The 14,383-nt window shown below is 41.1% G+C and overlaps 1 protein-coding gene across 1 annotated transcript; it reads left to right on the top strand.

Annotated features, from left to right (window-relative positions):
• Positions 1 to 1,979: 1,979 nt before the first annotated feature.
• LOC110227164 lies at positions 1,980 to 4,285 on the top strand. The gene is made up of 5 exons (XM_021020553.1): positions 1,980 to 2,376; positions 2,630 to 3,099; positions 3,250 to 3,364; positions 4,029 to 4,067; positions 4,143 to 4,285. The coding sequence occupies exons 1-5, from the start codon at positions 1,980 to 1,982 to the stop codon at positions 4,283 to 4,285; spliced, it is 1,164 nt and encodes a 387-aa protein (XP_020876212.1).
• Positions 4,286 to 14,383: the final 10,098 nt, after the last annotated feature.

Consider the following 14,383-nt stretch of genomic DNA (forward strand, 5'->3'; position numbering starts at 1 on the left):
AGCACCATCAGTAATCGGTATATGGAGATAGCACAACGAACGATAATAAATAACATAAATCTAAATTTAATAACACGTCAAAAACATCAACAAGCAAAAAAAAAAGAAAAAGACGGGGGTTAGTTATGTCATAGAAGCGGACACAGGCAATGTATTTATACTGGATGGAGTTCGACTTAAACCTAGGGTTTTGCTCTGTCGGCGTAAGTAATAAAATCAGAGATAAGCAATGGAAAATCAATAATAATAAAAATAAATAATTTGGATAGTTAACTGTTTTTTTTTTTTTTTTTTTTTTTGACATCTTTGGATCGACAAGGCCCGATCCATAGCCAATCCCTACTACGCGGGGTAACGCGACTTAGTGGAGTCGAACTCCGGTGGGGAAGGCGGAGTCATGTAATGGATAGTTAACTGTTTAGAATATTAGTTTAATATATACTCAATAGAATAAAGGAATATTAACATTTAACGATCCCGTTATTATCGTATACAAACTCGATATTATCTCACATTAGTTAGTTTTTAAAAAGTAACAATACTATAACTCTCATATTTTTGGAATATATTTTTAATTTATATTTATAATAACATATATAATTATTATGGTTACCATACGATATATTTATATGAGCTTTATAGTAAATAATAAATAGGATATAAACTAATTTTATTCTATTAGTAAGATTTAACGAATAATAATTAATACCAACAATCGTATCGTATCGTATTGCTAATATTCGCCTATGCAAACCCTAGCAACATACATTATCTTTGAAATTCAAGATCATCGACGAAAATCTCTCTACGATGGGTTCGGAAGAACATATCAGAAGATCATAGTAAAATTATGGGCTAGCGAGATGGAAAAAAAAAAGATATCAAGTCTGCACTCGACACTACGTTGATTTAAACAAAAGGTAGTATTCAAACCCACTAAATATGAATCTTTTGCCGTCGAAAGGTATATGTTTTATTCTAGGTTATCAAGCCAAGTAGATGGTCACGAAGCTAACATGCGATGGTGGTAACATGATACAAAAATTAAGATCACAAACTGGTACGTAAACGATATGTAGAAATTGTGGATGTCGGATTCACACACTCAAGTATTTTTATTAATTAGGTCAGATTACTCTTGAGGGACAAAAAATGAATATGTAAAAAGCTTATGAATTGCTACCAAAACTGCTATAGTATTTCTTTTTCGAGAAAAGACCCCTTTACATGGCCATTGGCCTCCATATTTATACATAGAAAAACGACATTTAAATGGCTAATTAAATATAATTATTCTCTCTTAAATGCGTCCGTTTTGATCTTTGATTTTAATGCTCAACGTTCGAATTTGAGTTGACTCCGATCTCCATGGGCCTCGCCTTTTTGGCCCAAAATGTCCTTGGACCGACTTAACTGCGACTTCGTCTTTGGACTCATGTCGAGGTGTAATCACTTCGGATTCTCCTCGTGGTGATAACCACTTCGGCTGTTTCTCCGACTCACGGATCTAATGGGCTTTGTTCTTCGTGGGCCATTACCTTGAATACGTGGCAATCTTTGGTTGGTCCCGGACTACTGGTGCGGGATCCGACACCAACAATTAGCCCCCCAAGTCTTTCGAAGTGCTATTCCAATTCGGAGGACTTTAATGCTTTAATGACCAAAGATTGCGTTTTGAGGAATCTTCTGATTTCCCACCAAGATCCCGTCAGTCCTTTAATCTCGGCGCTACCCATATTTGGCCGCGTGACATCTGGCGCCATTATAACCGTATATTAATTATTTACTATTAAAGCGAAAAAACCTCTCCACTTCCCCCGCGATTCCCAAGGCGATTTCATCATTATCACCTAGCTTGCGTGAGGTAACTTCTTTCATCATCATTTTTACTTTTACATTTGCGCTTTATTTGAAACTTCTCTCTTTTTTTCTTCGCCGAACCCTTCTTCGCCGGACCTTGAATTTTTCATTTTTCTCCGATGACTTCTGATTCCGAGAGACCCAAATCCCCATCCTTTGAAAGAGGCTCTAGTAACGACGAGTGCACCCGCCCGGGTGACATCGCTGGTCCACATTACATGTCTACATGTACTCTCCAATCTCTTAATCAATTGAGAGATCTCTGTCAGATTCCTTCTGGAATCATGGCTGAATCGATGCTGCCCGGTCCTATGGAATCTCCGGAAAGCCATCGTGACGACTATTTCTGTGTTTACGAGGTCTATTTCAAGGGTTGCGGGCTAACCTTTCCTCTTCCTGAGGCCTTAATCCGATACTTGGCAGCCCTTCGCACCATCCTTGGGATTATAAGTGTAGCGGCGGAAGCCGGGTATGTTATCGGAGTCCCCGAATTGAATGAACTTCTTAGCGTAAGGAGTTCGTCGAAGAAGGCGGGATATTTCTCCGTGTACCCCAACGCCAACAGGAACATTATCTCGCATCTTCCAAACAAGGATGAAAATTGCCATCATCCTTGGTTCTTAATTAAGAAAACCCCCGCTTCGATCGGAAATCTTTCTGATGTACTACCATCGAAGTGGTCTGCGGAGCCTGGTAGAAATTAGGTCGCATTTGCCTTTTCTAGTTATTTCACTCACTTTATTAATTAACTTGTTATTTTACTTCGCAGCTTTCATCGCTCCATCTATCCCGTCCGAGGAATTCATCGAGTTCTTCAAAATAGTCCTCGAAGGGGAAACCCTTTGGAACTCTTTTACACTTGAACGATTCCTAGAAGCTAACCACAGACTCAGGATGAGTCCCCCAGGTCAGCTTCACCAACTTCCGCCTCCTCCCTCAATTCAGGGGATGTCATCTTGGGCCCTTGCGGCCAAGCGCAAGGCGCTCTCCAAGCCGATAGCTGAGGCTTGCGAGGAGAAAAAAGAATTTCTTGCGGCTTCTATAGATAAGAAGGACTACAGTAGAACCTTGCTTGTTGACGATGGCAGTGCCGAAGGGGCCAGATCCGCTGCTGCTTTCAGACCGACACCTCGGCGCGAACGTCGTGGTGAGCGTTCTCCTCGGAAGGCCCGATCTCCTCGTCGTGACTCTCCTCGTCCTTTCCGAGATGACTTTAGCAATGAACCGCTTAAGAACTTGGTTCGTAGGAAGAGAGATAAATCATCTCGTAGTGATTCTTTTCCGCGAAGGGAGAAGTCAAGGGCCCGGACTGACCGTTCACCTCGATCATCCCCTCCTACTGAACCAATGGGTCCTCCTCGACCTGTTGATATGTCTTCCTCTTCTCAGCCTGACAGCGAGAAGACTGCCCGGAGTACATCTCCTAAAAAGGGAGATTCTGAGTCTCGAGATGCTTCCTCGAAGTTGAAGCCTGTTCTTGTCCCCCAAGTCAAATCGCTTTCAGGTTTGGTGATTTATATTTACTTAAAAGTTTTTGTCTTTGTTTAGATTCCAATTTCTACAACTCTTCTTCCTTCGCAGCTATGGAGAAAGAAGGCAGCGTCTTCCGATGCTTCAAGACCCGATCGGGTTCAATCTTGCCAGATTTCGACAAGTGGCGCCCTGCGATTCGTGAACGCTACTTGCTTCACGCTCATCATACATCTCGGGTTAGTTCCGCTTTATTTTTCGGATGGCGCTATCATTCTTCGAACTGACTCGTCATCCCGGGTTTATGTATGATGACAGGCTAACGGCGAACTTAACGACATGATTGAACATTACGAAGGGTTGGTTATTGGACGAGAGAAAGGCGATCACCAAGTTGCGTGATTCCGAGTTGGCAAGGTCGGCATCGAAAGCCAGAAAGGAGGTTAAGGGACGCGGGATGGAGTTGATCCAAGGGGCCATCTGCTTCATTCATACCGAGAAAGCTAGGTCAGATTTGGAATCAGACATCAAGGAGCACGAGAGCAACCTGATTCTGTTGGATCAAATCCATGATATAGATTTCTCCGAGGAGCAAGAGAGGACCGAACTGTCGGCTAATCTATCTGAAAAGCGGAGTCGCTTAGCAGCTCTTCCTACTTCGACCTTCAACCCTCACCACTTCGAGGAATTCTTCACAGAATCACCTCCCATAAGTGAGTCGGGTCTAGACTGGGCAGGTAACTCTTGGTTCCTGACATTTACTACATTTTTCTTGCCTTATATTTTTAACTGACTAGAACTGTCCTTCCTAGGCTCAAGTGGGACGGAAGATGTCGTCCCACCCGAAGTTCCTGCGGCACCGGAGGTCACCCCGGAGGATGGTTGTACCGTGGAGGGCGGACCAGGAGCTCCATCTGACCAAGCATCAGTCGAGGAGGCGAATGACGACTGCTGAGCCGGAGTCCGAGGTAGCTGTCGATCCGTAGTGGCTGTGTCCACTTTAAACTGGGGATTGTCCCATTTGGTTTAAGACTTAATTTCGAACTTGTTTTTGCCTAAGGAGGCTTTAGCATTCCTTTTTTTTTTTAAACAAGATATTTGCCTGAGGAGGCCTTTAAACCTTTCTAGGTTATGATCCCAAGAGGGTTCGGTTAAAACTACGTGTGGGTTTGCAAAGTCCACTTTTAACCTTTTGTGGCCTTGTGGTTATGCTTTCGAGATTTTTAGGCTGATCAGACCTTTCTCTTTAGAATGCGAGAACTGAGCTCGGCTTAACGCGAGTTCCCCACTTCGGGTTTAGTTAACTCTTTAAATTTGTTGGGCTTGGGCCTTAGAAACTTTTGTAATTAATGCGACGGTTGCTCTTTCCCTTCTTATTTCTTGAAAGTAGGAAAAACGGCTCGTCTTTAATGCAATAACTGCCTTTTCTTGATTTCCAAAAATGGTTTAAACCATTAGGGCACGCCATCATTATTGAATTTTCATTCCCAAGACAAACTCTAACCCTATTATAAATAAGAGCTTGTTTGCCTTTGATCTTTCCTCAAGAAACTTCATAACACCACATTAATGGAAAACGAAAACGTAGCCCCCATTGATCCTGGCAGCCCACTCTTCTTGTCCGGCGACGGCTTTGAACCGGCCGGCGTTCTTTTCCCTTACGCCGTCTTTCACTTTCCTTCAAAGGAGAAGAAAGAGGCTTGCGACTTTATTGACAAGGTTAATATCTGTCGTCTTTGATTAAAAACTTTTGTTTTATCTTATTCATTCATCTTTATGCTAGGTCGCCGACAAACACCGTCGTTTGTGTGAAGAGAGACAGCGGCTAGGCCTCAAAAGGCAAACACTCGAGGCTCGCATCGCTCGGGTGGAGAGGAAGATACAGGCTTTGGAAAGTGATCCCTTTCAATGGGAATGGCGGAACTTTGATTCTGTCGCTGAGATCCCGAAGATGCTCCGGATGTATCTCCGCGCTAAAGGAGTTCCGGGTCCCGTGAACGCCCCGGTCTATACCGTTCCATCTGACAGCGAAGTAGAAGAAGCGGAGGAGGCCAGCACCTGTTGAAAACGCGTTCGTGATTGTCCCGAAGTGGATGCCAAGAACAAGGCGTCCACTTCGAAAGTTAAACCGGCAATGAAGGAGCCTGTTCCTGAGCCTCTTCCTTAAATGTTCCCTAACTCTGCTCCTATTTTGAACTCGTAACTAGGATCGGACCCGCGGTCCACCGCGGGAGAATATTGGTTTACATATGTTGCGTTTAATATTGTGTGTGTTTTTTAGTAGAACGAATCGTGTAGTATACTTATAAATATTCATAATAACGAATTGTAGAGAAAATGTAAAATTGTTTATAAATATACCCATCGTAATAATTATGATTTACAAAATAGAATTTTGTGGTTTAAAATTCTAAAATTAGACGATTCATGGGAATTAGAGCAGTCAAAATAGGTCAAAAACCGCGGGTCCAGCCCACATCATCTCACTATAGGGCAGATTTGGGAAAATATATTAAACCCGCAAATAAGCGGGCCACATGGATTAATTCGCAGTGGGTCATAGGTATAATCGGTTTTCATCCGCGGGTTGGCGGATCAGCCCGCATATTAGTATTTATTGATAAAATTATAATTTATTCAACATGTGGTAATTTAAACAAACTTTTAATAGTATTTTGATTTAATTATTTGTTTTAGTAGTATTTTAAATTTTGGTTACTTTAAAATTATTTAAACAAATTAAATCCATGGACAATCCCGCAAATCCGCATACATTCGCGGGACGGGTTTGTATTTCATATATGCTACCCGCGGGTCGTGCGGACCGACTAACTACAAGTCAAAATATTTTTTGTCTATCGCAAAACGGACTTAACGGGACGAATCAACTCGCTTTGACAGTTCTAATGGGAATATTATTTAGTCATACAACAAAATGAAGTTTGGACATAGTAATAATAGAATATGTATCTTATTTGTTAGATGAGAGATTGAAAGATGAAGTATAATGATTAAAAATTAATTATTATTTTTCATGATTCACAAAATTTAATAAATACTTATCATCTTGTTGAATAATTCTAAAATCATATTCAAGAAATCTTTATAAATTGAAAATTAAAATTCTTTGGTAAGCTATAGGTATGAAAATATCATAATTTCGATTTAATCTAATTAAATTAAAATTAGTTACATGGATTTCATATCTATTTAATTTACACGACCAAAATAAAAATATCTATTTAATTTACACGACCAAAATAAAAATATCAATTTAATTTATAAAATATATAGGTTATTTGTGATAAATTTTCTAGAAATCTTTAGAAGCAAGTAAATATCTTTCAATTAATGATAATTGGCTAAAATAATCGAAATTAATGACAAAAACGTTGATTGTTATGGAATTAGTCCCAAAAATATATGAACAAATTTATTATACGTAATTAATGTATAATATTGTTTGGAATATGCTTTTATTATTAGTTACCATAAGTACAATCAGATTTTATTTGATTTCCATAAATATTTGATTTTATTTCGATTTTTCATTATTAATTCGAATTTATATTCCAAAAAAATTTCAAAGATCCGATTTCAGAATTTTGGGTCAATTTTCTGATTTTAACCCGACCCATCTTCATTTGTACTTCTCTTTTAATAGTATAGAGATGGGCTTCGGCCCCTTTTTTTTTATTTATGGAAACATTTGCATTATTCCTTATTCTTCAAAATATTCTCAAAGATACGTCTTTTAATGCAGGGTCGATTTAAGAGCATAAATCTTTCCGCGAATCACTCCATTCCTAGGATAAAATCCGCGGCTTACCAGGGACATGACATTCCTATAAATCGTAGTCTCAATTTCCCTTTACTCCTCACCGCTCTTTTTCATTTTACTAGGTATGGAGTTCAACCTTCGATGTTCAGAATCTATGCCCGACTTCTCCAGGATCGGAATGATAAACGAAGACGTTCCAAATGAGCCAAACATGCAGCCTCTTCCACCTCGCGGTTTCTTCAGATCTCAGATCCGAGCCCTGTGCGCTTTGATCAGGGATCTCCCAATAAGGGACCAAGGAACAGCGATGGCATTCATAGAGGCACTTACGCTTCGACATCGGAAGCTTACATTGGAAAAGAGGAGACTTCGGAAGAGGATTAACCGGATGCAACGCAGGCTTACTACGGTATCGAGAGATCTTCACATCCTTGGTTCTCACCCTGGAAAATGGATCGAGCTTGGAATCTCTGACTTCGCTCGAATTTCGGACTGCATGATGCCAATCCTCGATCTTGCTGGTCAAGGAGTTGAAGTGTTCTGCTCGTCAACAAGATTTCCCTAATCCGAAGTGTACGATGAGGGACATTCCGTTTTAATTGTTTGAATAAACGCTCTATTTCCAATCTCTTGTATGTTTGCATAGCCGAACGTTTATTTGCTTCATTTGTTTGCTCAGTCGAACCTTTTCCTTTAATAAAGAAATAAAACAAATTTTTATTAATAGCTGAACTCGTTTCCGAGCTGCCTACGTACCTATTTCGGGATCAAGCCACACCGTAGTTCATGTACATAAAAAATGCATGTAGCTGTAAACATAAAACTTCTTTAGCTTGATCACATTCCAAGGTCGCTTGACTGGATTGTCTTCTAAGTCTTTCAACCTATAAACACCGTTCCGAACCACTTCGGTAATAATGTAAGGTCCTTCCCAATTAATACCGAGTTTACCGGCACCTTCTTCTTTTTTGTTGTCAAAGACGCGCCTTAACACATAATCTCCTACGAAGAACGGCCTACTTTTAACTTTAGAATTGTAATATCGGGCTGCTGCCTGCTGGTAGTTTTGAATCCGAATAAAAGCCTGATCACGCCTTTCATTTATATAGTGAATCATTAAGCATTGCTGAATTTTCCTCCTCATTTAACAGTGCTTCTGTTCGGCGAAGTCCGGGCACGTTGAGTTCAGCTGGTACTACTGCCTCCATGCCATAAACCAAAGAGAATGGAGTTTCTCCAGTAGGTCGCCTCGGGGTTGTACGATAGGCCCATAGGACGGGTTGGAGTTCTTCATAACATCCTCCTTTTAGATGATTTAAGTGTTTCTTGAGATTACTCAATATTGTCTTGTTCGCGGCTTCAGCTTGACCGTTTCCTTGCGGATATCGTTGAGTAGAGTAACTGACTTTGATTCCCCAGTCCGCACAAAAGGCATCAAACTCTTGTGAAATAAATTGTGGCCCGTTATCAGTGACTATTTCGTACGGAACTCCATGTCGACATATAATATTTTTCCAAATGAAAGTCTTCACCGCCGAATCCTTGATGCCAACATATGCCTCAGCTTCAATCCACTTCGAAAAGTAGTCCATCAAGACCAAAAGGTATTGTACACCTCGAGTTGACCTGTGCAATGGTCCGATGATGTCCATTGACCACCTCATAAACGGGTATGGGGCGGAGATGGAAGAGAATAACTCCGAAGGTTGATGGATCAATGGTGCATGGAGTTGGCAGCGCTTACATCTTTGGGCGAATTTAACACAATCCGTGATCATAGTGGGCCAGTAGTATCCCATTCTTTTAACTTTAAAAGCCATAGCTCTTCCTGATGAATGACTCCCGCATAACCCTTCATGCACTTCGCTCATAACGATTTCGACTTCGGGCCCAAAAATGCATAATAGGTAAGGGTCACTGACACCTCGTCTATATAATGCATCCTTTGATAGACAAAATTTCGCGCTAACGATTTTCATTTTCCTGGCCTGCCACTTATTCTTTGGGAGCTCGCCTGTCGTGATGTAGTGCTTTATTGGCTCCCTCCAGTCAGCCCCCCAGTCTTTAGCCGGAATTTGGTCGACCTTGTTAAATACTCGTGGCTCTGGTTCGGGATGCTCGTTTGGTTCTAGAATATCCTCCTCGATTAATGGCTCGGTCTCTAATATTGTTTCTGGAATCGCATCTCCTGCTAAGACAAAGGGTTCCTTGTTAGATGTGTTTGATCCCTTTGACTTCCTCCGTTTGTTGGGTGGCGGTTCGATCTCTGGTTCGCCACGGTCACGTGCCGCTGCTCGAGACCTTGTAACGACGAGGGTTTCTTTGTTGTCTTGAATGCTTCGCTCCGAAATGCATTCCACTAGAATAACTCTTTTCAACTCAGGATCTGATGTTGACGCCAATGCGGCGAGTGCGTCCGCAGTTGTATTCTCCCCCCGAGGTATGCAGATTAATTTGAATTTCGAGAAATTTTTAGATAGATCCTTCACCACTTCGAGGTACGCTTCCATTCTTGAGTCATTGGCTTCATAGTCTCCATTAAACTGGTTAACTACTAATTGCGAATCACAATAAGCCACTATTTCCTTAGCTCCAACTCCTTGTGCCAATCGAAGTCCGGCAATCAGGGCTTCGTATTCTGCCTCGTTGTTGGAGGCATTGAATAACAATCGAAATGACTGTTCTAGAATTTCTGATGTTGGAGACTCCAACTTGATTCCCACTCCGGATCCTTGTTTTGGTAAAGACCCATCTACATGTAATTTCCAAGTTTGGTTCTCCGGTTGCTCTATCGTTCCAGGTATTGGTAGCTCGGTCAAGAAGTCTGCTAAAACATGAGCCTCCATACTGATCCGGCTTTTGAATTCTATATCGTACTCGCTTAATTCCACCGCCCATTTCGCCAAACGTCCGGACTGACTTGGACTATGAAGTATTGTTCGGAGTGGCTGGTTGGTTAATACTTCAACCGGATGGGATTGAAAATATGGGCGCAGCTCCCGAGCCGAAGTCACCACCGCGAGTGCGAGTTTTTCCATCATTGTGTATCTGGTTTCCGGATCCGTCATTGACTTACTTACGTAGTAAATTGGCTTCTGTTCCCCGCGGTCTTCCCGAACCAAGACTCCACTAACCGCATGGTTTGAAACCGACACGTACAAATAAAGTTTTTCATCCATTTCTGGTTTGGACAGTATAGGTGGAGTGGTTAAGTATGCCTTAAGCTGCCCAAAAGCTTCTTCACACTTCTCATCCCAAAGGAATCCTTTGTTTCCTTTTAGAATTTGGTAGAAAGGTAACGACTTATCTGTTGATCTCGAGATAAAACGATTCAAAGCCGCAATCCGCCCAGTTAACAGTTGTACTTCCTTGAAGTTTCTTGGAGATGGCATGTTTAGAAAGGCGTTAATTTGATTTGGATTGGCTTCAATCCCTCTTTCTGTCACAATATAGCCAAGAAATTCTCCGGATGGGACTCCGAATGTGCACTTCACCGGGTTCAGCTTCATTTGATATTTATTGAGAATATCAAAACATTCCTCTAAATGCTTAACGTGATCTTCTTTCTTTAACGATTTAACCAACATATCATCTATGTAGACTTCCATTGTTCTTCCGAGATGATGGTGAAACATTTTGTTAACCAACCGTTGATAAGTTGCCCCTGCATTTTTCAAACCGAAAGGCATTACCTTATAACAATAGATACCTCTATCAGTGATAAATGACGTTTTTTCTTGGTCTTCGGGGTTCATCATTATTTGATTATAACCCGAGAAGGCGTCCATGAATGTTAACAGCTCATTCCCAGCGGTGGATTCTACAAGTCGATCTATATGCGGGAGTGAGAAACTGTCTTTGGGACATGCTTTATTGAGGTCTGTGAAGTCGATGCAAACCCTATCTTTCCCATTCTTCTTCTTGACAACGACAGTGTTTGCTACCCACTCCGGGTATTGCACTTCCTTATGGACCCTATCTTCAAAAGTTTATCTACTTCATCATTTACTATTTTCGCTCGCTCCACTCCAAGCTTTCTTCTTTTTTGTTTTACCGGCTTGAAGCTTGGATCCACGTTTAGTTCATGACAAATTATGCTTGGATCTATGCCAGGCATATCCGCCGCTGACCATGCGAATGATGTTATGTTTTTTCTCAAGAGTTCGATCAAAGCTTCTTTTATTTGGCCAGTCAAAGTTGCCCCAATTCAAATTTTCCGGTCCGGTTTGTCTTCTTCCAACACCACTTCGATTACTACATCATCTTTTTTCTGCCTGCTAGGAAATTTTGTTCTTAGTCCCTCTTTTGCGGGCTTCGTTAATTGCTATTGAATCTTCATACAGTGGCTAGCTAGATAACACGTCCGTGAAGCTTCTTGATCTCCCCGAATTGTTTCCACTCCTCTTGATGTTGGAAATTTGATACATTGATGATATGTAGAGAGGACTGCTTTCATTTGATAAATCCAGGGAGTCCCGAGGATGATGTTGTAAGCCGCGGGATTATCGAAGACAACGAAATCCACGATCTTTGACACCCGTTTAGCAAGGACTGGTAGTTTGATTGTTCCGAGGGACATGGCTGATTCACTTGTGAATGCCACTAATGGAGATGGAGGCCCTATAATGTCTGCCCGACTAATTCCCATTCTTTCCAAAGTACTTAAAAAGATTAGATCGACCGAACTACCCGTATCGATAAGAATCCTTGATACTTCGAAGTTGGCAACGTCCAGGGTAATGACTAATGCATCATCATGAGATCTCTCGAGGTGCCGCGTTTCTTCTTCGTTAAATGATATTGATGCACCTTGAGAATCGACTTCTTCACTCAAACTTGCTTTGAGTAAAACATTTCGCCTATGTTTTTTGATGGAACTTATCGAATCTTGGCAAAATTTAGAACCTCCTAGAATCAAATTGATCTTACCCTTCGAACATCTTGGCTCTTCCTCATTGGATAACTTTGGTCTTTTAGAATTTTGATCTTTGGAGTTATCCTTTGATTTGTGGTATTCCTTTACGAAATCTTTTATATCGAATTTGGAAAGATCTCCATTGGCCCAAAGCTCCGCGAGATGCCTCTTAAGGACACTACAATCCTTGGTTAAATGTCCGGTTACGTTATGAATATCGCAATATAAACTTTCATCACGGACCCAAGTGTTCGACCTTCCTTTTCCTTGGAATTGCTTTCCGACGGTACTGTTGAAGAGTTGCGACCCAAATTTTCTTGGTCCTTTGTTCTCCTTAGGCTCAAACTTCTTGGTAGGGACGGTGATTGCCGGCTTTTCTTGCTTATTTCTTTTGGCGAAATTTTCTTTTTCGTCCTCTACTTCCATCCAGTTGTTTGCACGGAAGAGTGCATCCTGAATCGTGTCTGGTTTATGAAGTATTAAATCTTCTTTAAACCTTGAATCATGTCGCAATCCTTTTCGTAGGGCAGATAAAGCTGATTGCTGCGAGATTCTTGGGAGCTTTGACAGCACTCCTTTGAATTTGGTGATAAAAACTCGAAGTGACTCATTTGATCCTTGTGATAGGTTCCAAAGATCGGCATCTGAAACGCTTTTATCCATAAGGATGGAATATTGCTTTAAGAACACAGCTGATAGCTCGTCGAAATTGCTGATCGAACCCGGCTCTAATTGGGTGAACCACATTAAAGCTTGGCCGCATAGATTTTCCGAAAAGAGCTTGCAGTAACCTGCGTCCTCATCAGCTTCATCCAATTCGACTCTTCCAGCAGCGATCAGAAAAGCTGCGAGATAGCTCTTTGGATCCTCCAATCCGCTGTAAGGGTCCAACTTGAGCTTCCGGGAATCTTTGATTCTCAAACTTGTAATTCGCGAGATGAAAGGTGTTCGCCTAGCTTCTTCAATGACTCGATTGATGTCTGGCTCCGAACTTGTAGCTTGATGAAATTTTGATTTCATTTCTTTTAATTCCTGGCTAACCTTCCTCGTGGTCTCGAATTGGTCGAGGTTCTCCTGCTCGTATTGAGCTGCAAGTTGTTCTTCATCTTCGAGCTGTGTCTCTCCTTCCAACGGATGTACTGCCGTATTAGTAGCACCATGAGTTGTTTGTCCGCTGGTTTCATTTCGCGCGACGGAACTTGGCGAGTTGAATATCCTTCTTCGGATTACCACAGGGTTTCCTGCACTTAAAGAGCGAACACGAGTTTGTATAGTACTGACGTTTTGACTAAGAGATACTTGGGATGTTTGTAACGTGTCGACAGCCTTTTCCACATTGGAGAACTTCTGCGACATTTCCGACATAGTTTGTTGCATGGCTTTGAGGGTTTCGGCCAATGATAGCTCAACTGCGTCTCCTCCGGACATTGCTGCTTATCTCGGAAATGTAGTAAAGAAAAATCTGACCACTCAAGAATCTCTATCCCCACAGACGGCGCCAAAATATGGATGTCGGATTCACACACTCAAGTATTTTTATTAATTAGGGAAGATTACTCTTGAGGGACAAAAAATGAATATGTAAAAAGCTTATGAATTGCTACCAAAACTGCTATAGTATTTCTTTTTCGAGAGAAGACCCCTTTACATGGCCATTGGCCTCCATATTTATACATAGAAAAACGACATTTAAATGGCTAATTAAATACAATTATTCTCTCTTAAATGCGTCCGTTTTGATCTTTGATTTTAATGCTCAACGTTCGAATTTGAGTTGACTCCGATCTCCATGGGCCTCGCCTTTTTGGCCCAAAATGTCCTTGGACCGACTTAACTACGACTTCGTCTTTGGACTCATGTCGAGGTGTAATCACTTCGGATTCTCCTCGTGGTGATAACCACTTCGGCTGTTTCTCCGACTCACGGATCTAATGGGCTTTGTTCTTCGTGGGCTGTTACCTTGAATACGTGGCAATCTTTGGTTGGTCCCGGACTACTGGTGCGGGATCCGACACCAACAGAAATGTCTAGAGATTTATTTGATGTTAGGGTATCAGGTTCTTCAAGTAACCGGATGTTCTTGGTGGGATGATAAACCGGCATAAAAAGGTACGTTATTTGCATTCGATCCTATTTTTTTTTTTTTGTATTATGTGGTGTTTATAAATATGGATAAAACCAATTAATAATTTTGCCTATTAATATATATATATATATATATATATATATATATATATGTATCGAATACCGAATATCGAATATTTATATTTTTATTTTAGGGTAGATATGTATTTTAACCTTAACTAATTAATATTCGAATTAAATAAAGGGTATTTAAGTAATCACACAAATTCAAG

Source organism: Arabidopsis lyrata, assembly GCF_000004255.2.
Source record: "Arabidopsis lyrata subsp. lyrata unplaced genomic scaffold ARALYscaffold_6, whole genome shotgun sequence".
Classification (NCBI taxonomy): Eukaryota; Viridiplantae; Streptophyta; class Magnoliopsida; order Brassicales; family Brassicaceae; genus Arabidopsis; species Arabidopsis lyrata.